Here is a 23,708-nt window from a genome sequence, read left to right as displayed (position 1 = left end):
ATAATTTTTTGACAAAATTCAAATTTAACATGCAAGTCAATGGCACGGAATTTTCAGAGCTAGAGTGGTGATGACATCAGCTAGAGTGACAGAGGTTCAAAAAATCCTCTGACACTTTGCTCTCTAACCTGTCACCACGGCCACAAATTTCACTCTGGACACATAATTTTCCCCCACTTTGGTAGACAAACTTGTCCTGTGTCTCACAGTGTGCTCGAAAACGCAGAGAGGCTAACAGAATTTAAACTCGGAGCCTCTAAGTGCAGCCAGTTCCCTCTCTTCCTCTCATTGACTCCCATTGTAAAGTAGGAGCAGATTTTCTGAGAAAAGCAGAAATGACCTCCTTATCTTTCCTGCGAATGTGAGAAAAGTTTTTGCCCTACAAACATTTAATGCACATTGGCTCGCTCAGGAAGGTCTCCTTGCCCCGATAGTCATGACCACATTCTGGTAAGAGGTACGGTTGTCTTTTCAGAGGCTGTTGTTCGGAGCTGCACAGAGCTCAAATCTCACTGCTCTGCTCTGTGTGGTGCAGACAGAGAGAGAGAGACACACACACACACACATACACACACACACAGACAGATAGACACACAGACACAGAGACACACTGGCTTACAGCTCATAATCAGCCTCTAAATGAGTTCATATCTTTGAGGGGAATTTTTAAACATCTCTAATAATTTATTTCTCTTACATACATTTCAGTTTATTCTTGTAATGGAGATCTCAGGATTTGGAGCTTCTTCATGTCCTGACTTTCCTCTTTAACCCTTTACTTTGAAGGACTTGAACTTTTTCTCATTAATTCCAACAATTCAGACCATTTAAGGACTTTCACATTTTTCATTTATGAATGTATATCTTCACACTCTTTTTTTAAACGTATCTTAAACAATTCTGGCATCATTCAATCTCTTTCTTTCTTTCTTTCTTTCTTTCTACTCCCTTTCTCTTTCTTTTTACTTCATTCCTTGTTTCCTTGTTTCTACCCCATTTCTATATATACCCCAGTTCTCATAATGGATATTTCAGGATTTGGAGCTTCTTCATGTCCTGACTTTAGACTTTTCCACCTTCAATCCTTACATTTTACTTTGAAGGACTTGGACTTTTTCCTCATTAATTCCAACAATTCAGGCCATTTCTCAACCATGTAAGGAGTTTCATATTTTTCATTTATAAATTTATATTTTCACACTATTTTTTACACTTAAACAATTCTGGGATTTGCATCCATTCCCTATCATTCAGTCTCTTGCTTACAAGTTATACACTTCAGGTATTGCTTCATTTTTATACATATTTGTTCAACAAATACTTTCAAGCTCTTAATATATTTATTCATTTGAGTAGACCTATTTTTTCCACACCAATCTTCAAAAATTCAAGCAATTTTCCAACATCCTTCTTATAAGTTCTTCTTTTTATTTTTTTTCTCACCTATTTCAGATTTCAACCATTCAACTGTTAAACTATAAAGATGCAGGATTTCTACATTTTCCTCAAACTTTTTATTAACATGTTTAACTTTTACCCTTCAGATATGTTGTAGTTATTTTTAGTTATTCTGCCCTTTAACGGATTGTAACTACTTCTATATTATTCTACTTTTACACTTCAGATATTGTTTCATCTATATTAGTAATGGTTCAAAAAAAAATTCTAACTGTTTTAAATAACAACAAATGCATCCATTCCATATCATTCAGCCTCCTGCTTACAAGTAATTTTCCAAACATTTCTTACAAATTCAACGTCCTTCTTATAAGTTTTACTTTTTAATCTCTTCTCACGTATCTCAGATTTCAACCCTTCTACTCTTACATGCTCGACTTTTAGCCTTCAGATATCATGTAGTTATTCTAACTTATCCTTCCCTTTAAAGGATCATAGGGCAGGATTTGTGAGAAAATACCGGAAAATACCCATGCGTTTTACGTTTTTTAAATAATAATGGGTGAGGAAGCGTTCAAAACCAAAAAGAACGAGCCCATCCGCGTATCTCTCGATTGCCCTGAACGGGGTCTGTGCTGCAAAATGCGCTGCAATTCAGGGGGTGAATTTCGCGCGCTGGCCGGCGGACCTGACGTCAGCGCGTCCACGACTGCCTTCGAATGGATCAATGGAACGGAGACATGAAGAGGGCAACCGCGGCAGAGCGATTGATATAGTAACAGAGTGGCGACACTCCCTGTTATATCAATCACTCTGAACCACGGTGGATCCAAATTAGGCCTACTGTTACTGCCAGCAAACGACCCAGCACAACTGAAAGCCCTGTAAAACCCCCCCCCCCCCCCCCCGCCCCCCGCCCCTCTCTCTCCCCCTCCCTTCACACACGCTCACAGCAGCAGCAGGTCACTAACTTACACACCCTCTCCCTCTTCACTACTGTCTTATTATTAGCCGTTAGCCGCAGCTAGTGGTTAAAAGCCGACGTTATAACTTTAACAACGTTATCAGGCAGGTGGACAAACGTCCTCTTTTGCCCGGACACGTCCACTTTTCACGTCCTGGCCGGCGTGACCGCGACGCGTCCGTTTTTTTTTTTTTTTTAATGAAATCATGAATATGTCCGGTGTTGATTGGTTTTCATGGGACCGCGGACCCTGACAGATGTGGTCCGACACCCGGACCCGGCGCGTTAATTCTCAGTACCGGCCTGTAGGAGCCCATACAGATCCATGCAGAGGAGCTCAGAGGAACAGACAAGCAGCCTCCTGCTGCAGCACAGTGAAGAGGCAGGTGTGTGTGTGTGTGTGTGTGTGTGTCTGTCTGTCTGTCTGTCTGTGTGTGTGTGTGTGTGTGTGAGAGAGAGAGAGAGAGAACCTACAGTAAAATACCCCCCCCCCCCCCTCCCTCCCCAGATAGGAAAGACTGTAAAGAGTAAAGTAAACAGCGAAGAGTCTGTGCGCGCTCCCGTGCCGGTGGCTTCGCTGGTTGCTGTAGTTACGCGCAGCGGCCGTCGCGTCACTGGCCGTTCTCATTAATCCTGCCCTATGATCCTTTAAAGGATTGTAACAACTTCTATGTTATTTTACTTTTATTCCTCAGATATTCTTTCATAAATTAGTAATGGTTCAACAATGTTTTCAAGCCACCAGTTTTAAACTTCTTTGAGTAGACTCAAGCTTTTCAATTCATTCATACTATTCTTCATTAATTCAAGTAATTACCACCCATTTCATACATCCTCCATCTTTCATCTTCTACTTTTACTATTCAGATATTGTTTAATCTACATTAGTAATGGTTCAAAAAATGTTTTCAAACTGTTTAGAATAAATCTGAGTGCACTTTAACCTTTCAATTCATTCATACTATTCTTCACTAATTCAAGTAATTAACACCCATTTCATACATCCTCCATCTTTCATCTTCTACTTTTACCATTCAGATATTGTTTAATCTACATTAGTAATGGTTCAAAAATGTTTTCAAACTGTCAGTTTTAAGTAAATCTGAGTAGACTTCAGACTTTCAATTTCTTCATACTGATCTTCAACAATTCAAGTAATTTCAAACCATTTCATACTCTTCATATATTCAAGATTTCTTCAGCAGTTTCTTAACTTAATTCAGCATAGTTTCAACAATTTATTCAGCTCATTCAGCTTCCAGCTTTCAGCATTCACCCGTATTTCCTTCAGGAAATGCATTCTCTAGTTGCATCTACTCCTCCCAATACTTTGCACGTTCTGGCCGAAATGCCCATATTTGCATATTCATCAAGGCAAACGCACTAAATGCATCACGTATGCTTTTTTGCCCGTTTGAGAGACGCAATCCTCAGTGCACCCAGTTAGTAGATCAGCTTGCACAATTTTCTGCGGGTGACATCAAGTTTGCACACGTTTTTATACAAGCAAACCTTTAGTAGATCAGGCCCTTAGTGTTTGTTTCAGTTCACACTTAGAACTTAGAACTAGTTAAAAGTTCAGTTCATACAGATGAAAATGAACTAAGGGGCCGTCCACACGAAGCCGGGTATTTTTGAAACCGTGTGTTTCTCTACACGGTTTGGCCTTTCGTCCACACGTAACCGCAGTTGTCGGCTCCTAAATCAAAGTTTTCTGTAACTGGAGTCCATGGTGAACTTTTTCTAAAACTCCGGTTTCAGCTTCATGTGTGGACAGGAAAACCGGACATTTTTCACAAAGCCCCGCCCCCCTTAGTTACTGTTGCTAGCACGTCAAGCTTCTCGACGCTGACCCATGGATCATCATGCGCTGACCCCTCAGCCGCATATGAGTGGACTATTATGGCTACTGTGAATATCAATAATCACTAAACATGCGGACACTAATACAAAATCGCGTGGTCACCATATGTAAACATAATGTTGATATGGCGAAAATAGACTTTTATCAAATAGTAAATTGCGGTCACTTCCCCACTGTTTTGCTTCCTCCCGTCCTTACATTTGTTTTCAATGAAGCCTTTCAGAATCAATCAGTGGATCGATGGATTATCGTTATGATGTGTGTATTTGTGTATTTTCGTATCTGTCATAAACAAGAGATTACGGCGGGGTGTGTTAGTAGCGTGGACTTGTCTCGCGGTGCCGGTCAGTTTGAGCCTCCACTCTCTCTGTACAAGTTACAGCTGCTTTCCTGTTAGGAGTGACATCGCTACCTACTGCTTTGGGATGCACATGACATTGTTTGAGACGGATTTGCAGTCTCATGTGGACGGAGTTATTTTTTATCACACCGGTGGTGTGGACGCAAAAAAATTTTTAACCGGGGTCCATAAAAGTTTGGTTTCAAAAATACCCGTGTTCGTGTGGACTAGGCCTAATTTTGGATATTGGTTCCATTTTTTAAACAAGACTGACAGACTGAACACACACAACAACACACAGGAACTCTCTGTCAACACCTGCTGCTGTGTTCAAGTGTCATCAGATAAACAGCTGGATGGATCCTCACCTGAGAGTCTCCAGTCTACAGTGTGGACTCTCCAGTCCAGCAGACAGCAGCTTCACTCCTGAGGCTCCTGGATGATTGTAGCTCAGGTCCAGCTCTCTCAGATGGGAGGGGTTGGAGCTCAGAGCTGAGGCCAGAGAAGCACAGCCTTCCTCTGTGATCAGACATCCTGACAGACTGAACACACACAACAACACACAGGAACCCTCTGTCAACACCTGCTGCTGTGTTCAAGTGTCATCAGATAAACAGCTGGATGGATCCTCACCTGAGAGTCTCCAGTCTACAGTGTGGACTCTCCAGTCCACCAGACAGCAGCTTCACTCCTGAGTCCTTCAGGTTGTTGTTACTCAGGTCCAGGTGTCTCAGACTAGAAGACTGGGAGCTGAGGACTGAGGACAAAGCTTCACAGCTTCTCTCTGAGATGTTACAGCTGCTCAGTCTGAAGAAGAATTCAAGGAAAAATACTCACATCTGTGTTTGTGTCAGTTCACAGTTCAAGAACTAGTTAAAAGTTCAGTTCATACAGATGAAAATGAACAAATTTTTGTCCATTAGTTGCATTTTTAAAATAGATGTTCTCCTTCTACCTTCAGCCCCAAATCATCGCCACAAACAAACTATATGAATTAATTGACCAGAAGAACTGAAGACATGACATACATTTCCAACAAAAAAAAAAATGTTGAGTTTGAGAAAACATTTTACCACTTAAAGAGGAACTAAACCCCTAAACCACTTTTTTCTGCTGAAAACAAATATATTTGGGTATAAGGTAGTGTTGTTGGTTGATTCTGGTCCAACTTTTGACATTTTAGTCAAAATATTTAAATTTGGTGTATTTTGTAGTAAAAATGTAGAGTGACTGCCCTCTATGGCTTGAAACATAGCTATTACAATCGAATTTTTCTATTGGCTGAGATCGAGGCAGATGACGTTTTGGAGGCAGCTTTCGTCGCCGGCCACCAGCTCCCCGACCAATCAGCACCGGCTGCTGCCTGCGGCTAATGGTTGCTAGGCGCTCTAGCTGCTCCGCTGCGGCTAACGGCTGCTAACAGCTGCCTGAATGGGAATCGTTAGTGCGGCCGGCGCTAACGAGCCGTTAACAAGCTAACGAGCCGGCGGATCAGCTGTAGATGCACTGTGTCACGGCTCTGGCGTCCTCTCCTAGTAGTGTCCGCGCTACTAGTGCTGAGTCGCTTGTTAGTAGCTCGTTAGCGCTAGCAGAAGTGTCGATGTGTGTTTATTACTTTTTTTTCTCTTTTGTGTGATTTCGCGGGTGTGAATGGGGCGCAGGGGGGAGGGGGGGAGGGGGATCGGAGAGTGCTCCTGAGTCCCGCCCATAATCAAGGCATTTTTTGAATTTCAAGCTTAGAGCACGTCATCCAAAACTGAGGGGTTTAGTTGCTCTTTAAACAATGAGTCATATTCTACTGAATCTCAAAAATCTGGTGTAGAGAAGGCAAACTGTATGGGCTCAATATACATGAAAACATGTTTTTTTCTTTTTCACTTGTTTGTACGTAGAACTGCTTCAAACACTTAAACTGTCACCAGACATAGCATGTTACTATTTCTACTACTCTGATGAACATGTACTTCATCAGAGAAGTACATGTGTCTGTAACATCTGTACCACAGCAACATACAGTACTATTGATACTGAGCCGTCTCCTTGGAGACATCATGAGACATGATGTAAAATTGTCATAAAAAGGTTCATCATTTGTAAACTGATTTATTCAGTTCGACATTCACTAGCGACAAGAAAATGTCCAATGAAGCACAGCCTTCGTCTGTGATCAGACATCCTGACAGACTGAACACACACAACAACACATAGGAACCCTCTGTCAACACCTGCTGCTGTGTTCAAGTGTCAACAGATAAACAGCTTGATGGATCCTCACCTGAGAGTCTCCAGTCTACAGTGTGGACTCTCCAGTCCACCAGACAGCAGCCTCACTCCTGAGTCCTGCAGGTTGTTGTTACTCAGGTCCAGCTCTCTCAGATGGGAGGGGTTGGAGCTCAGAGCTGAGGCCAGAGAAGCACAGCCTTCCTCTGTGATCAGACATCCTGACAGACTGAACACACACAACAACACACAGGAACCCTCTGTCAACACCTGCTGCTGTGTTCAAGTGTCATCAGATAAACAGCTTGATGGATCCTCACCTGAGAGTCTCCAGTCTACAGTGTGGACTCTCCTGTCCACCAGACAGCAGCTTCACTCCTGAGTCCTGCAGGTCGTTGTTATTCAGGTCCAGGTGTCTCAGACTAGAGGACTGGGAGCTGAGGACTGAGGACAGAGCTTCACAGCTTCTCTCTGAGATGTTACAGCTGCTCAGTCTGAAGAGATGATCATGAGGAATTAAAGAAGAAATTAATTTATGTTCTGCCCTGTTGAAAACAGAGAAGTGTCTATATGATACATATGCCCAACTATCTTAGACTTAGACTTTTATTTAATTGATCCCAAGGGAAATTCAAGTATCCAGTAGTGCAGACATTCAAATAATTAAAGGGCATAAAAAAGTAATATAACACAAGGATAAGAAAATATACACTATATATATCCATATGTATATGTAGCTATGTACATCCATTTCTACACTTACAGAGCTTTGTTAGAGGCTTTGACCACTGGCAGCAGCCTCAGAAGAGCCTCCTCTGAAGCAGAGTATTTCTTCAGGTCAAACACATTCAGATCTTCTTCTGATGACAGTAAGATGAAGACCAGAGCCGACCATTGAGCAGGAGACAGTTCATCTGTGGAGAGACGTCCTGATCTCAGGTACCGTTGGATGTCCTCCACTAGAGAACGATCATTCAGTTCATTCAGACAGTGGAACAGGTTGATGCTTTTCTCTGCAGAGGGAGTCTCTTCAATCTTCTTCTTGATGTAATGGACTGTTTTCTTATTGAACCGTGAGTCACTTGTCTGAGTCATCAGACCTCGTAGGAGATTCTGGTTGGTTTTCAGTGAAAGACCCAGGAGGAAGCGGAGGAACAAGTCCAGGTGTCCATTTGGACTCTGTAAGGCCTCGTCCACAGCGCTCTGGTAGAAAGGTGTTGATTTGTCTCCAAACACTTGAGACCACCTGGATGTTGTTTGTTGTTGTGACATCAGGTTGAGTCCAGAGTTGATGAAGGTCAGATGGACATGAAGAGCAGCCAGAAACTCCTGAACACTCAGATGGACAAAGCAGAACACCTTGTCCTGGTACAGGCCTCTCTCCTCTTTAAAGATCTGTGTGAACACTCCTGAGTACACTGAGGCTGCTCTGATATCGATGCCACACTCTGTCAGGTCTGATTCATAGAAGATCAGGTTTCCTTTCTGCAGCTGCTCAAAAGCCAGTTTTCCCAGAGACTCAATCATCTTCCTGCTCTCTGGACTCCAGTGTGAATCTGTCTCAGCTCCTTCATCATACTTGACCTTCTTCAGTTTTAGATGAACCACCAGGAAGTGGATGTACATCTCAGTCAGGGTCTTGGGCAGCTCTCCTCCCTCTCTGGTCTTCAACAGCTTCTCCAGAACTGTAGCAGTGATCCAGCAGAAGACTGGGATGTGGCACATGATGTGGAGGCTTCGTGAGGTCTTGGTGTGGGAGATGATCTCTCTGGCCTGCTTCTTATCTCTGAACCTCTTCCTGAAGTACTCCTCCTTCTGTGGGTCAGTGAACCCTCTGACCTCTGTCACCATGCCAACACACTGAGGAGGGATCTGATTGGCTGCTGCAGGTCGTGTGGTTATCCAGAGGCGAGCAGAGGGAAGCAGGTTCCCCCTGATGAGGTTTATCAGCAGCACGTTGACTGAGGTGGACTCTGTCACATCAGTCAGGATCTCAGTGTTGTGGAAGTCCAGAGGAAGTCGACACTCGTCCAGACCGTCAAAGATGAAGACGACCTGGAACTGATCAAACCTGCAGATTCCTGCTGCTTTGGTTTCAGAGAAGAAGTGATGAACAAGTTCCACCAAGCTGAACCTTTTCTCTTTCAGCACATTCAGCTCTCTGAAGGTGAAGGGAAATATGAACTGTATGTCTCGGTTGTCTTTGCCTTCAGCCCAGTCCAGAGTGAACTTCTGTGTCAAGACTGTTTTCCCAATGCCAGCCACTCCCTTTGTCATCACTGTTCTGAATGGTCGGTCTCTTCCAGGTAGGGGTTTAAAGATGTCTTCTTGTCTGATGGTTGTTTCTGGTCTGTCTGGTTTCCTGGACGCTGTTTCAATCTGTCTGACCTCATGTTCATCATTGACCTCTCCAATCCCTCCCTGTGTGATGTAGAGCTCTGTGTAGATCTGGTTCAGAAGGGTTTGGTTTCCTGCTTTAGAGATCCCCTCAAACACACACTGGAACTTCTCCTTCAGGCCAGATTTGAGTTTACGTCGACAAACTGGAGCAAAATATTCTGAATAAAAACATAAGAAACAAGATCAATAAGAAAATATAACATTCAAATTCCTCTAAATAATGACTATATCATGTTAAATCTTTAGAGAAATCCCCTTACTGCTTTGCAGACACTCAGCCAGCTCCTCCTTCTCCATCTTCCTCAGGAAGTTCACTGTGATCTTCACCAATGCCTCTCTGCTGCTCCTCCTCTGCTCTTCATCCTCCTCATCCTCCCTCTGACTCCCTGAGCATTCTGGGTAATCTGGACTCATAAGCTTGTGGATCTTCTTCAGCTCGTTCTTGACAAAAGTGACCATGTTCTCCTCCAGCAGCTGGAACAGAAACTCTATGAGTGACAGCATCAAACTAAAACCATGGAGTCAAACATCAGATCCATGTTGGACAGACTGACAATCCACTGGTGTCAAAGTGCAGCATGGAGATGATGGTGAACACAACAGATGTAACAGCAGCTGTTGGACATGTCCTCACCATAAATATGGAGTCCAGGTGTGTTTGATGCTGCTGGGCAGACTGACCACTGGGAACCTCTGAGCTCTCCTGGTCCACTCTGTGGAGGAATCAGTGTCAAGTCAACATCAGGACAGAGAGATAATACAAGATGGACTTTATATGTCCCCTGAGGACGTTCACAACAGACACAGACACTTTGCTTTCAGACCTGGTCCAACAACACGTCGTACAAACTGGTTCATTTCTACAATAACCTGAGTCTGACTGTCAGTTACAGCTTACATCTGATCAGCTGATCCACGTCCTCCTTTAAAGCCAATGCTCCAGTCCTTTGAGTTGTTGCTCTTTAAAGACAGAGAGCTGGGTCCAGGAGAGTCTGGTCTCTGCTGCTGGATCCTGAAACAACAACACAACTGATAAATTTGTTGGAGAAAAACTGATGAAAAATATCTTCAAACTTTTAATGAACATGATAATTGACTTTTGGAGAGAAAAGTCTTTCTGACTGTTTTAAATTCTGACCTTCCATCAACAGCTCGACCGAAGTTAATAGGACGACCCATGGAGATGTCGCTCTTCATGGACACACAGCCTGATCCTGGTCCAGGTCCAGCAGACTGTGGTTTGTGCTGCTGCTCTGGCCTTGAACACAACACACACAGAGCTTTAAGTGTGAATAATGATGGAGCAGTGATCTGAGTCATGGACAGTTAGAGATGCTCATCTGACCTTTGACCTGTGGTCTGGCTCTTGGTTTTAGAGGGAGGGGCTCCCTCCTCTCTGTCCTCACACTGATCCATGCTGCTGAGCTCACATCCACAACAGCTCACACACACTTTGTAGCTTCACCTGCAGAGGAAACACACATCATTCATCTGCACAGCAGCTCACATGTCCATCATGTCTCCAGCTGCTCCTCCACTGATTGGCTCTTCTCCTCTGCTTCATATCAGTGTCAGCTGAATGCAGTCACACAGCAGTGAGGAAGAGGAAGCTGCCATCAGCTGCTGTACTTCTACTATCAGTCCACTAGATGGCGTCATGAAGCTGCAGCCCAGCAACATGATCCATGGACCACTGTTTCCATCCACTGACACACACAAGGACTGAGATCCACTGAGTTGATGTGACACAGTCTCTGTGTGGACAGCGTCCCTGTAGAAAACCACTGGATCAAACAAGCTACAGCTGATTATTACACACACAACAACTGGGCCAAGACTTATTTCACCTCACAGCTCCACTATCACAACATTCAATCATTTCACTCACACTGGAAATTCAAATAGAGAAAAACACTCTCCAGCCGCCACTGATACTTATTGTCTCTGTCAATCCATTCATCGTCTGCTCCATCAAATGTCAGAAAATACAGACAAATGATGCGTTCAAGTTCCTGTCAGTCTGAGGCCACGTCTTCAAATGTCTCGTGTTGTCACAGCAACAATCAAAGAGACAAAAATATTCAGTTTACAGTCAAATCAAACAGAGAAAACAAGGAAATCTTCAGTTTTGAGCCTGAAAACTGAACATTTCTGCAAGAAAAATGTTGATTGAGCAACTGTTGCAGCTCTAAAAGGTTCTTCACAACAATATTGATAATTTTTATCCATTAATCAATAACACAGAGTGTTGTGAAAATACTCAAGGGAAGTACAAGTACCTCACAACTGTACTGCAGTAAATCTACTCAGTTACTTGAAGTGATTGGTATTGCTCAGCGATAGTCAACAACATTCAATATTGATCAATAACAGTCAGCACTGATCAGACTAATATTAACCAATAGACTGTAGTAGCTGTTGAACCAGGAGCCTCTGACTCATTTGATGCAGTGTTCACTGTCTTTCTGAACATCATCTAGAGCCTTAAAAACCCTGTGAGCCCCGCAGCCCGCCACACTGAGTCCACATCAGTCCTGTAGTAAATCTAATGACAGACCACTCACCACAGACAAAGTCCCAGCTGTTCTCCAGCGGCTGTCCAGACGAGCTCAGGCTGCGTTTAGTGGCTCAGACAGCGGGAGAGCAGCGGCTCATCTCCACCTCCTCCACAGGCTGATTCAGGTAAAGCTGCCTCCAGTCATCAGGAAGTGGAGCTGCACACAAAGAACCACTCTGTGTACTGACCATCCACTAACTCTGCTTCTGCTCTTCTACCGACAACATCCACACAACATGGAGGACACGGTTCTGTCGGTCCAGACTTCCCAGTTACAGCTCTGACTCAGCTACAGGAACATTACAATAACACAACAAAAACACAACGATAAGCTGAAGAAGAAAGAAGTCAGTTAATGACAGGTGTTAACGAGCAAAACATTAAAACTGTTCACGTTACCTTCACGGGAGAAAATAAACTGCGACACAACTGTTGGTTCAAAGTTCAACTTTGAAACTTTAAACTGTGACTCACCTGTTGGATGTGACGCTGTCATCTTACCTGGAACAATTAATCTGCTGCTCTTTGCTCCATTTCAACTAAACAGGTGAGGAACTCTGCTGCGGCCCGTTTAATGTTTAATGATATGAAGCAGTTGTAAATCTCTAATAAAGATAATCTTATCTGAAAGACCTGATAGTTCCTTATCATCCTGCTAGAACATTTCGCTCCCAATAAGTCTGATAGTGACTCCCAGTATTTTCTAAAAACATACTGGGAGGCTTTACCAGGCTCCTGGCTCCAGGCTACTCTATAACAGACTTTTAGTTAGGACTGGCTCAGGTAACCCTGACGTTCCCACAACTTTGGCTAACATTCCCTACAAGTTCTGTTTGTGTTTTAAAGAAAACATTTTCATCTAATGTTTAAAGAACATTATAATGATGTTTATTATTTCAAACAATGTTCCTGTATTGTTAAATGTTAACAAAGATAGAACGTTTTAGATGAAACATTCTAAGGATGTTTTGGGGATGTTGGTGAGGTAAACAATTATAGAATGCTCCTCTATAAAACATTATCTAAATGTTCCATAATAACAAAGGAAAAACATTATCAGAAAAACATTTTCAGGATGTTATTGATACTTCAGATTACACAATGTTCTTTTCCCAAACATTTCTGCAATGTGATATGTTAACAAACGTAGAACATTTGTCTGAAACATGCTTAGGATGTTCTGGGGATGTTGTTGAGTTAATTGATTATTGAATGTTCTTCTAGAGAACATTTCCCTGATGTTAGAGGAAAACCACAAAGGAACATTCTCAAAGCAACATCCAGAAAACGTTTTCATTATGTTATTAAGGCCTCAGATTATATTATGTTATTTATAAAAATCATTCTTACAATGTTATATTATGATAAATGAAGAATATGCACAAAGCAATATTTTGAAAATGTTTGCCGGATGTTATTGATGCCTCAGATCACAAAATGTTTTTTTTTTTTTTTTTTTTTTACCAAATTATAAACAAAGGAAGAACGTTTTGCATGTAACATTCTGAGAATATTTTAGGGACAATGTTTAGGTAACAGATTACAGCATGTTATTAATACAATGTTCCCTTAATGTTAAATAATATCACATTAAGAACATTTTCTAAGTAATATTTGGAAAATGTTTTCATGATGTTATTGATACTTCAGATTATGCAGTGTTCTTTTCCAAAACATTTCTGTAATGTGATGTGTTAACAAATGTAGAATATTTGTCTAAAACATGCTTAGGGTGTCCTGGGGATGTTTTTGAGTTAATGGATTATTGAATGTTCTTCTAGAGAACATTTCCATGATGTTAGAGGAAAACAACAGAGGAACATTCTCAAAGCAACATCCAGAACAGGTTTTCAGTATGTTAACAAGGCCTCGATTACATTATAGCCTTTTATATAAACCATCATGCTCTATCACAATGAATGATGATGACTAGAGGACTGATCAGTCAGTCATCAGCTAATAATTATTTTTTACTTATCAATATTTTACTCATCAATTATAAGGAAATATGCACTAGGTTGACTCATCTTCTCTCATGATATCAATGGGCTCGTTTTGTATGACACTGATTACAGTATGGGGCAAAAGTTATTTTTCACATAGGCTACTTTAGAAATTTTTCAAATTTTTATGATATCTGTGATATGAAGTTTGATATGAGAAAGGTCATTAATTATCATGGGAACGTTAGAAACCTGACAGAGATGGGCAGGCAATTATTTATCCATTGTCTACTCTCCAGTCCATCTTTCCCCGAATGAGGACAACAACTCCTTTGCCACAATATAAAATACAGGCAGCTCTATGCAGCCCACTATATTTGTGTGTGCTGTTTGAAATAAGTGGGCAACTTGGTTGTAGGTTGTACATTAGGGGGAAGCTAAATGGTGGCCTGAAAGCTTGCCAATTTGGATTTAATGGTTTTTGGGATATATTTACATGATAATAAAATTAAAATATATTTTTTTAAATCATCATGCTAATGTATTTTCACTGGATGATCTTAAAAAAGAAAAGAAAATGGGGCTATGTGTGTTTTAGTGGCATATGTTGCCTTGCTCATTGTTGTGTGTGCGTTTTACACAACAGTTATTAAGGTGTCAGTGATCTATTCTAGCCTAGGCAGTTGATAAAATCATTGGCATGTAGTAGATTTACCGCCCAGCCGGTGGGCCTCATGACAAATTAAAGTTCAAGACTTGCACCAATAGTGATTGATTGGTGGTTTGATCCCCAAGCCGGCGGGACACAACAGGAACCAGGAACCTGCTGCAACTTCAGACTACTTCGCTCCCAAGTCCACATTGGAGGCACAGATTGTGATCGTGGATCATGGTAAGACTACAATAACTGTTTTGAATTGATTATTGATCCCCAGTAGAGGGTAGGTCCAGTTAGTTTACTACAGAGCGATAGCTCTGGTTTACTAGTTATTCACATTATTTAAGTTTGTAAACAGAGCTGTAATACAAATGGGGCCCTATAAAATCATTTTTTCCGTTTTAATTTTGGGGAATTCAGTTTTTTTTTTACCTTTCACTCTTATTTTTACTACAAAAAAGAGAGTGTTTTCAATGTTAATGACTAAGATATATACACAAATTAAATAGAAATGACTTTATTGAGGTAACAAACAGACAATACTTAATACGTAACGTATACGTAACGTCGTTTTAGAGGTAAATGCAGAGTCTGCTTGATGAAAAACTGTCCCTGAAGCCAATGCGCATCAGCGGTTTTGCATTAATTTCCCTCTACAACAACTCTGTGTGGTAACGTTGTGTTATTATCTCATAGCGTGGTGAATGTGCAGCTCACAACTTGTCCACCAGAGCATTGTGGTGTTGTTGGATTGTGTATTTGATGAGTTTGATGAGGGAAACCAAGAAATCCCATAATGAGCCTCCGTAGCGTAGCTCTGAGCAGCTCGCGTCTCTGCTCCGCTGTTCTAAAAATAGCTTACACCCACAATTAAAGGTAATGAACCTACTGCTATGACTATAGGGATTATGGCAATGGGCCAATTTGCCAAAATGTTGAACTGTCCCTTTAACAAGTTTTTTGGAATCCTGTATATAGTAGTAAATAGTATAGTAATTACTAGACATTGTATCACTACCACTATGACCATATCTCACTTTTTATCTACTTTACTTATTTTGCTGATATAACTGGTTATTTCCGGTATTAACTTCATTATTAATGGTCTATAATCTACAGCAGGGGTCTTTAACGTTTTCCAGGCCAAGGACCCCCAAACTGATGGAGAGATGGAGCGGGGACCCCCTACTTAATATATATTGTATAAAATTGTGTTTTATATTTAACTGGTCCTGTAGTGCCATACAGGGCCGTTGTATAGGGGAGAAAGGTGATGATAATTCTAGGGGCCAAAAACCCCAGTAGTCTAATCTTTGTATGACTGAATTATTCTGCATAAGACCCTGACTGATACTCATAGTAATGCTGCATTAGCATCAAAACAAAGTGGGCTAAATAAGAAATGATAATAGATATGTAGTCTATGAAAAAAAGAGGAAAAGTCAGGGGGCAGGGGCCCACTTTAGTATTCTTTCAGGGGGCCCAGGATTCCTAGCAACGGCCCTGGTGCTTTTTTTTAGGAGTTTGGCTGGTCATGGGACTCTTTATATTTCGAAGGGACTTACATAAAAAATATATGCCATGCCATCTATGATCACAACAGGTCACAACTACGCTCGTGGTAACTGAACGCTGCTACTGCACCAATGAAAGAATTACTAAACCATAAAAAGACAGAGAAAACAAAGCAGTGTTTTTTTCTCAGGCTCTTTATGCTTTTATTTTGAAAGGGCAGCTGGAGAGAGACGGGGGCGTGGAGAGAAAGTGAGAGGGGGGATTGACACGCAGCAATGGGACAGTCGGAGGGTCGCTGCAGCGGCCGTGCAAGGCCGAATTCCGATTCCCCCCTTAGCCCTAGCCCTTGGCCCTAACCCTTCGTTTTGCGCGTTCACGTGAAGTGGTAGGGGTGTCCCAATTCTGGTTCAGACGAGGGTTAGGGGGAAGTGGTCTGGCTATCTCGCCCTCGAAACGGAGATTTTTCAGGGGCACACTACGGACCGAGGGCTATGGCAAGTTTCCCAGAATGCATCTTGCGGCAACCGGCAGCTGTTTTATTTCTGGCTGTAGCGCTGCTGTTATTACGTCATTTTGTTAAGTTTTAATATTTTTTCATGCGAGAAAGTAACTGTTTAGATCCCCAATGTGCGGTCGGTTTATCCACATGAGGCTGTTTAGACGTTTGCTACGATGTTTTTCGGAGAAGTGAAGCTCCACGGTGGAGCCTCCACCTGTGGAGCAGATCATCGGCTCGTCACGGAGACACCACCCCGTCCAGAGAGCTGGTCAGCCGGCCAACCTCCCGACCTCGTCCCGGTAGAAAAGACGACCGCTAATTAACTTACCCGCAGGGTTTTAAAGGTTTACCGCCGCGTAGTTACATTCTTTTTAGGAGATAAATGCTCGTCTCATTGATGAAATGTAACAATTGTCGCATTAATTTGTTTGAATTAAAAGTGAAGCTTCATGTGTTTTGGACACAGAAGCAGCACTGCCTGGGGGCTCTGTAGCCTACATACAGAAATCACCACATTTACATCAATAAATAAATGTTTTACAATGAACCGATCATTCTTCATTAAATTTTTTTTTATTTTATTAACTCATTGAGTGCCAACCACGTAATTTCTCGTTTTTCGTTCCCATGCGTTGAGTGCCAAAAACGAAATTTTTCGTTTTTTGCTTTTTTTTTTAATTATGAAAATAGACACTTTAATACACATTATATGTAAATTTGGGGACTCTACGACGAGGAGAACTGAAATAGATGACGATCAAAGTCACATGACAGCTCATGATCTGGAAGTTTTTATCATAACTCAGCTTCTGCAAACGGAGTTCTGCATGCAGATGCAGCAGCTGCTCTGCTGCTGCTCCGCTCTCACCCGCGAGGCTGCAGCAGCTGGGAGCTGAACCAGGAAGCTCTCAGCCCACTGTCCCGCCCGGTCTTCATCTGGAGCAACACCGTGTCCTCCCCAAAGTCCTCCCGCGGTAAAATCTGATGGTCTCTGGACCAAAGCAGACCGGCACCACCGACCCGTACCACAGACGGACCCCGACCACCGGCGGGACCGGTGTTCGCGAGCCGCTGTGGCCGACAGAGCCTCACGTTCCGCGGCGAGAGGCTGTGACACGGCACGGTGCGTCTGTGTTATTGCTGTTTAGTGGCGCCCCCCCCGCCCCCGATGGTGATTTTGTGAATAGAACAACAATTGTTGTGTATATTTATCTTATACGAGCCCTTTGATCCAGAAATGCGAGTGTCTGAAGAGCGACAGGCACAAACAGAGCACCTTTCATAAAAGACGCTCTATCTCCTTTTCTAGAAAAAAAGGAGGGATTTTGGTGAAACCCAGCCATGTTTAGCTTGACTTTTCTCAGGAAGGGAGGCACGTAGAAACAAACGGTTTGTGGCCATTTGAAGGATAAAGTTAAACCTTTCAAATGAGCTACAGTATGTGTTGGTGGCAATAATATAGAATACACTATGGCTCTAAAATAAAAAGTCAAATATGGTCTAATTTGCCGGTACACTTGACTAAAACTTTGGAAAGGAGCGCGGCACTCAATGAGTTAAGTTAACGTGGTTCTGAATAAAGGATTTGTGGCAAAAGCTCGTCACGTCTGCTTATGTGAAAGCCAGCAGAGACGACTGATGACGCATGTGATTGTTGAAGCGGTGTCCCAATTCGTAGGGGTTCCCTACTCCTTGTAGCTCCGTTTCAAGGGCAAGGGTAAGGGCTAGGGGTAGGGCTAGGGGTAGGGGTAGGGATGAAAAATAGAATCGGAATTGGGCCCAAGACTCTTGACTCACCTCCAACCGTCAGCGCCGCGGTCACCGGAGCTGATTCTGAGAACATTTACACCGGCCCGCCGTGTCATGTCTCGGTTTCAGTGACGGCCTGACGCTGCTTCATTGTCGCTGCGCTATGAGCAGACGTGGCGGTGCGTTAATGTTACCGTCGTATGAGTGTGTGCTGTGAATTAACGAGTGTGTATGGAGAATGAAAACATAAAGTCCCATCGTTGTGTTGTGTAGCCGACGGTTCAGGGGCCGAGTGTCACAGCACCAGTGGTGTGTGCGCGCGCGCCCGGGCTGATTTTACAGGGGGGTGGGGGGGAGTGAGCGAGAGAGAATGAGAGAGAGACGGTGCGCCGTGTTTGTAGATACAATACAAAGTCTCGCATGACACCTATATTATAGGAAAACAAAGGACTTTTATGTAAAAATCAGATGTTCAGCAGCAGGGAACACCCCTATATTCACAATGGATCGTTTTTTCATAACTTCCATATCTTTTTTCATATTTTTTTTTCCCTCAACCAAAACTTTCGCGACCCCCCTGCAGTACCTCCGCGGACCCCCTAGGGGTCGTGGACCCCCTGTTAAGACCTCTGGTCTAAACTACATGAATTACATGTTAGTAGAGTCTAAACTACATGAATGACGTGTTAGTAGAGTCTAAACTACATGAATGACGTGTTAGTAGAGTCTAAACTACATGAATGACGTGTCAGAGTCTAAACTACATGTCAGTAGAGTCTAAACTACATGAATGACATGTCAGTAGAGTCTAAACTACATGAATGACATGTTAGTAGAGTCTAAACTACATGAATGACATGTCAGTAGAGTCTAAACTACATGAATGACGTGTCAGTAGAGTCTAAACTACATGAATGACATGTCAGTTGAGTCTAAACTACATGAATGACATGTTAGTAGAGTATAAACTACATGAATGACATGTTAGTAGAGTCTAAACTACATGTTAGTAGAGTCTAAACTACATGAACGACATGTTAGTAGAGTATAAACTACATGTTAGTAGAGTATAAACTACATGAATGACATGTTAGTATAGTCTAAACTACATGTTAGTAGAGTATAAACTACATGAATGACGGGTCAGTAAGAGTTGCTCTTGCTTTCAACTCTGTTTTTTAATGTTTGCTTTTATTCTGTTTTCATGCTTCTCTCTTTTCTTTTCTTTTTTAAATGTTTTGTCTTTATGTAAAGCACATTGAGTTGCCTTGGTAAGAAACACGCTAGGCCCTATATAAATAAAGATGCCTTGCCTTGCCTTACTGTAGGATGAACAGTAGCCATCTTTATTTTAAAAACAACAACTATTCAGTCTGGATGAACTTTTAAATGGAAGTTTCAGAACTCACATCACTATATCTTCCTCCATGAGTCTATTTATGTGACGCTCATCTTAAACCTAAACCTAATTGTTAATATATATTTATAGCAACAGTTTACTTTAGGAGGCAGCTGTGTAACCATAGAAACGCTGCTGGTGTTAATGCCTTTGTGTTGAGCAGGTCAGTGATGTCACACGTCACCTGGTCAAAGTTAATTTCATCTGAACTGAGATCAAACAAACAGCAGCTCTGCTCCTGTTTGTTGTCACGGTTACTTTCATCTGCAGCTGCTCGTCCAATCAGCTGCCCCCTCCCCTCCCCCCTCCTTCCTGCTGCTGCTCCAGAGGAGGGTCAGAGGGGTAGATCCAGTTAGATTCAGTCTGACAAGGAGCTCGACCTCGACACATCGGCACCAAACTGAGGACCGGCAGCAGCTGTTTGTTGCCGTGACGATGGTGAGCGCGTTGCTCAGGGTGATGATGGGAAACGTTCCGTTGCCGACGGCGACGGGTCGGAAAGAAATTCTACAGGAGACGAGGAGGAGGATTTACAGTAAACCTCCGAGGAACCGGATCGGAGCAGCGGTGAGTCTCTGAGGAACTGGTTCTGACTGGTCCTGGTCCTGGTTCTGGTTCTAGTTCTGGTCCTGGTCCTGGTTCTGGTCCTGGTCCTGGTTCTGGTCCTGGTCCTGGTCCTGGTTCTGGTCCTGGTCCTGGTCCTAGTTCTGGTTCTGGTCCTGGTTCTGGTTCTGGTTCTGGTCCTGGTTCTGACTGGTTCTGGTCCTGGTTCTGGTTCTGGTTCTAGTTCTAGTTCTGGTCTTGTTCCAGCTGTTTGATGATTTTTTAACTTTTATTAGGGCCACGGGCCATCGCACCGGGCACTGATCCCTGCAGCTACCAGTGCCCGGTGTGATGACATAATTTTTTCAGAATTTGTAAGACAAACTTGAATTGAAATCTTTATTGTCCACTGCCGTGGAAATTACTTGTTATCTCTCATGTCATGTGCTCAAAATATCAGAGAGACTTACAGAATTGACAGAATCAGCCTCTGAGTGCGGCCACGTCTGTCTCTGCTCCTCATTGAGTCCAATACAAATATTTTCTGAGGGAAGCAGAACGGCCTGATGTTTTAAAACTGCCAGCGTCGCCAAAATATTTACTGTAGAAACACCAAATCGTACCGAAATTTTCAGTAAGTCCTTAGAGCAACGTTGATCTGTGTTTTGTTCTGATAGGAGTTACCGTTTTGTCATGCTAAGCCTAATTGTGAGACCGGTTTAGAGGCAGAAAATGTCTCTTTTTCTCCACGTTTCTGTCTGTCTCAGCCTGCGGGGGCCCCTATCGCCATGGTAACCTCTTTGATCCTCAGGCCAGAGCTCGTTAACTTCATAAACAATCCACCTGGCGCTCGTTTAAATGTTTATAAACACAGACACAGCTAAATCAGACTGACACAGGATGCAGCTCATAACACACACACACACACACACACAAACACACACACACACAACCTAATGTGGTTACAACTCGGTTCAGACTCAGTTTCATTAAAAGACAAAATATATTTATTTCACTGAAGCTGAAGGTTCAAGAGAAAAAGGACGTGTGTGTGTGTGTGTGTGTGTGTGTATGTATGTGTTTAACGTGAACTGCTGCTTCACAGCATTAAACAACATGTAGAGACGTTGCTCTGTTTGTTGAAACTAAACACAGTCCTTTTACCTGATCTGCTCTCTGATTGGTCCTTTTACCTGATCTGCTCTCTGATTGGTCCTTTTACCTGATCTGCTCTCTGATTGGTCCTTTTACCTGATCTGCTCTCTGATTGGTCCTTTTTTTAATTTTTTATCTCTGACAGCAAAGTTTCCTGGTGATGTCGGTGTTTGCGGCGGCCATGTTGGCTCCAGCCGCCTGGATTCTGCACCACCTGCCCCAGTACCGACAGAGGGGGGGGCAGAACCTTCATCCTCCTCCTCCTCTTCATCAGAACCCCCGGACCTGACCTTCATCCTCCTCCTCTTCATCAGAACCCCCGGACCTGACCTTCATCCTCCTCCTCTTCATCAGAACCCCCGGACCTGACCTTCATCCTCCTCCTCTTCATCATCTTCATCATCTTCATCTTCATCATCTTCATCACCGTCCTCCTCATCTTCATCACCCTCATTAGTCGAGATGTGATCGGTTGTAATCAATAAATGTAGGAACTCACTTTGATCTGATGATGTCTATAGAAACACAGATGTCCTTTCAGAATAAGAGCAGAGGGTCTGTCTAACAACACAGCTGTCCTTTCAGAATAAGAGCAGAGGGTCTGTCTAACAACACAGCTGTCCTTTCACAATAAGAGCAGAGGGTCTGTCGTACAACACAGCTGTCCTTTCACAATAAGAGCAGAGGGTCTCTCTAACAACACAGCTGTCCTTTCACAATAAGAGCAGAGCGTCTCTTCATGGTAAAATGTGTTTTTCTGTAGCTGCTTGTCTCTCTGGTCAGATACGACTGTGACCAAACAGGAAGTGTTGGAGGTTAAATAAAGATTGTGCAGATTGTGTTTGTGTTTGAGCAGGATGTTTCTGTTTGTTTGGATTTCTTCTGCAGCTTTTACAGTTAATTACTTCCTGTTTGAGAACATCATTTCCCACAGAAAGAAACCACACTGACTTCTCCATGCTCTGCAGTCTTAGTTCAAGGACAAGTGACATGACTTGTGTTATTACATTTATTTCAGTGTCATGAAATTTGACCAAATGAGTCAAAAGTCAAAGATCCTGTGAATATTCTCCTTCATCCAGGTCGTAGTCGTCTCAAGGATAATAGGGAAGAGTGCCACTTTGTAGGTGGTGATTCATTACCTTTCCCAGTGATTCATGGAGTTGAAACTTTGGCTACCCCCCCATTTTGGGGTACGCTGATTCTAAAAATATCAATGAATCACCCTTACAGGTCACTTTCGGGTAACTTTTGACCGGAATGTCGTAGAGACTTGGGAGTGGTCTTGTCTTGTTCCTGGTAGTCGATATAGTGGGGGTAGACACCAATGATAAGTGTTTATGCGAAAATGTACCCTCCAGAAAGTGTTTAAGAGCACGTTTCATGTGATTTGGAGTCTATAGGTACCTATAAAAAAAGTTGAAATTTCTGTGAAAAAGTATGTAAAAATTGACAAAGTGTTTATGAAAATTGGTGTTGTACAGAAAGTAGTTTAGAGCACGTTTCAGGCCATTTTGAGTGTATAGGAAGGGGGTTAGGTTTGGGGGTTTTCGCGATCGTGGTTCAACGAACCACGAGGTTATAACTGTTGATAGGGTTAGGTGAAGTAGAAATGTACTCCCAAGCTCCCCCTATCTGGCCAACACCAGCCTAGGATGTAACGGGAGCTCAGCGCAAGGCACGGGCCGACGCAGGTATGTCCCCATACCACCTCCCACGCGCCGTCATGACCATATAAGATGTGACAGGTAGAGAAGAGAGACAGCAGAGAGAGGGGGAGGGGGAGGGAGGGAGGAGGAGATGATGTGGATGGTGTCCAGTCCGGCGCGGCAGCAGCAGCTGATGTCCACTCCAGTGTCCAGCGTGAGGGTGAGCACTGTAGGCTTGGGTCAGATGCCGGTGGGGGCCGTCTAAGGCACAGGGCAGGGAGGGAGGAGACACGGGACAAGGGAGAGACACACAAGAGGAGGGAGGGGGACACAAGCAGAGGCGGGCAAACACACAGGAGGAAGCAGTCTGGAGGACATAGGCAGGACGGCTTGAATATGAAGTTTAGGGTGAACCGTAATTTTAAGAGTGACCATTAGACTAAGTGGGTTCTAGACCAAGCAGAGTGTGTAAAGAGACTATGCGCAGAGCCGAGTGGGCCGCACAGTGCCAGGGGACGCCCCCAAAGGCACTCGAACAGACCCATCGGCCTGCCCGAGCCCGCAGCAGGAAGGCCCCGCCCAGCTGTAAGTGCAGCCGCCCCTGCCTCAGATCTGAGTCTGGACAGAGAGCTGGCCGCACCCCATCACTGCGCTTGACCGACCCCCCACGGGACCGGCAGGGAGACGGGAGCCGGGTGGCCCACGAAACCCCAAAGTGAGTACTCTGCCCAGCCTGTGCCCACTGGGATATGTCGTCAGTTGTGCGCCCCGGGGTCACTGGGTGTTTCGACCGCTTATCACAAGACACCCTGCCCGGGGTTGGTCCCGCCGGAGCAGCGCCTTCTCCGGGGCATA

General features: G+C 43.4%; 3 protein-coding genes across 3 annotated transcripts; 1 reads left to right on the top strand and 2 right to left on the bottom strand.

The window, feature by feature from the left end:
• Positions 1–4,893: 4,893 nt before the first annotated feature.
• LOC146961020 (uncharacterized) lies at positions 4,894–7,365 on the bottom strand. The gene is made up of 4 exons (XM_085771042.1): positions 7,343–7,365; positions 7,107–7,280; positions 6,842–7,015; positions 4,894–5,108 (listed from the first exon to the last, which is right to left on the bottom strand). Exons 1-4 carry the CDS (start codon positions 7,363–7,365, stop codon positions 4,931–4,933), a joined length of 549 nt encoding a protein of 182 aa, XP_085627168.1. The 3' UTR covers positions 4,894–4,930.
• Positions 7,366–9,420: 2,055 nt separating this feature from the next.
• Positions 9,421–10,506, bottom strand: LOC146961019 (uncharacterized). Its single transcript, XM_085771640.1, has 4 exons — positions 10,325–10,506; positions 10,085–10,198; positions 9,821–9,899; positions 9,421–9,660 (listed from the first exon to the last, which is right to left on the bottom strand). Exons 1-4 carry the CDS (start codon positions 10,504–10,506, stop codon positions 9,421–9,423), a joined length of 615 nt encoding a protein of 204 aa, XP_085627766.1.
• Positions 10,507–19,881: 9,375 nt separating this feature from the next.
• LOC146961018 (cytochrome c oxidase subunit 8A, mitochondrial) lies at positions 19,882–21,493 on the top strand. Its single transcript, XM_085771639.1, has 2 exons — positions 19,882–20,073; positions 21,350–21,493. Exons 1-2 carry the CDS (start codon positions 19,942–19,944, stop codon positions 21,491–21,493), a joined length of 276 nt encoding a protein of 91 aa, XP_085627765.1. The 5' UTR covers positions 19,882–19,941.
• Positions 21,494–23,708: the final 2,215 nt, after the last annotated feature.

The sequence above is a fragment of the Trachurus japonicus genome, chromosome 24 (genome assembly GCF_045865225.1).
Source record: "Trachurus japonicus isolate A0001 chromosome 24, Traja_1.0".
NCBI classification, from domain to species: domain Eukaryota; kingdom Metazoa; phylum Chordata; class Actinopteri; order Carangiformes; family Carangidae; genus Trachurus; species Trachurus japonicus.
The sequence above is the reverse complement of the archived record's forward strand: the minus strand, read 5'-3'. Positions and strand labels throughout refer to the sequence as shown.

What these genes read in the sequence shown, in the direction of transcription:
- LOC146961020 (XM_085771042.1), bottom strand. Translation starts at nt 7,365, where the DNA reads ATGTATCATATAGACACTTCTCT. An exon ending in TATCATATAGACACTTCTCT is followed by an intron (nt 7,281 to 7,342) that starts GTTTTCAACAGG and finishes TCATCTCTTCAG; the next exon opens with ACTGAGCAGCTGTAACATCT. An exon ending in TGTAGACTGGAGACTCTCAG is followed by an intron (nt 5,109 to 6,841) that starts GTGAGGATCCAT and finishes GTGTGTGTTCAG; the next exon opens with TCTGTCAGGATGTCTGATCA.
- LOC146961019 (XM_085771640.1), bottom strand. Translation starts at nt 10,506, where the DNA reads ATGACTCAGATCACTGCTCCATCATTATTCACACTTAAAGCTCTGTGT. An exon ending in GGTCGAGCTGTTGATGGAAG is followed by an intron (nt 10,199 to 10,324) that starts GTCAGAATTTAA and finishes TTGTTGTTTCAG; the next exon opens with GATCCAGCAGCAGAGACCAG. An exon ending in ACCTGGACTCCATATTTATG is followed by an intron (nt 9,661 to 9,820) that starts GTGAGGACATGT and finishes TTTCTGTTCCAG; the next exon opens with CTGCTGGAGGAGAACATGGT.
- LOC146961018 (XM_085771639.1), top strand. Translation starts at nt 19,942, where the DNA reads ATGGTGAGCGCGTTGCTCAGGGTGATGATGGGAAACGTTCCGTTGCCG. An exon ending in GGAACCGGATCGGAGCAGCG is followed by an intron (nt 20,074 to 21,349) that starts GTGAGTCTCTGA and finishes TATCTCTGACAG; the next exon opens with CAAAGTTTCCTGGTGATGTC.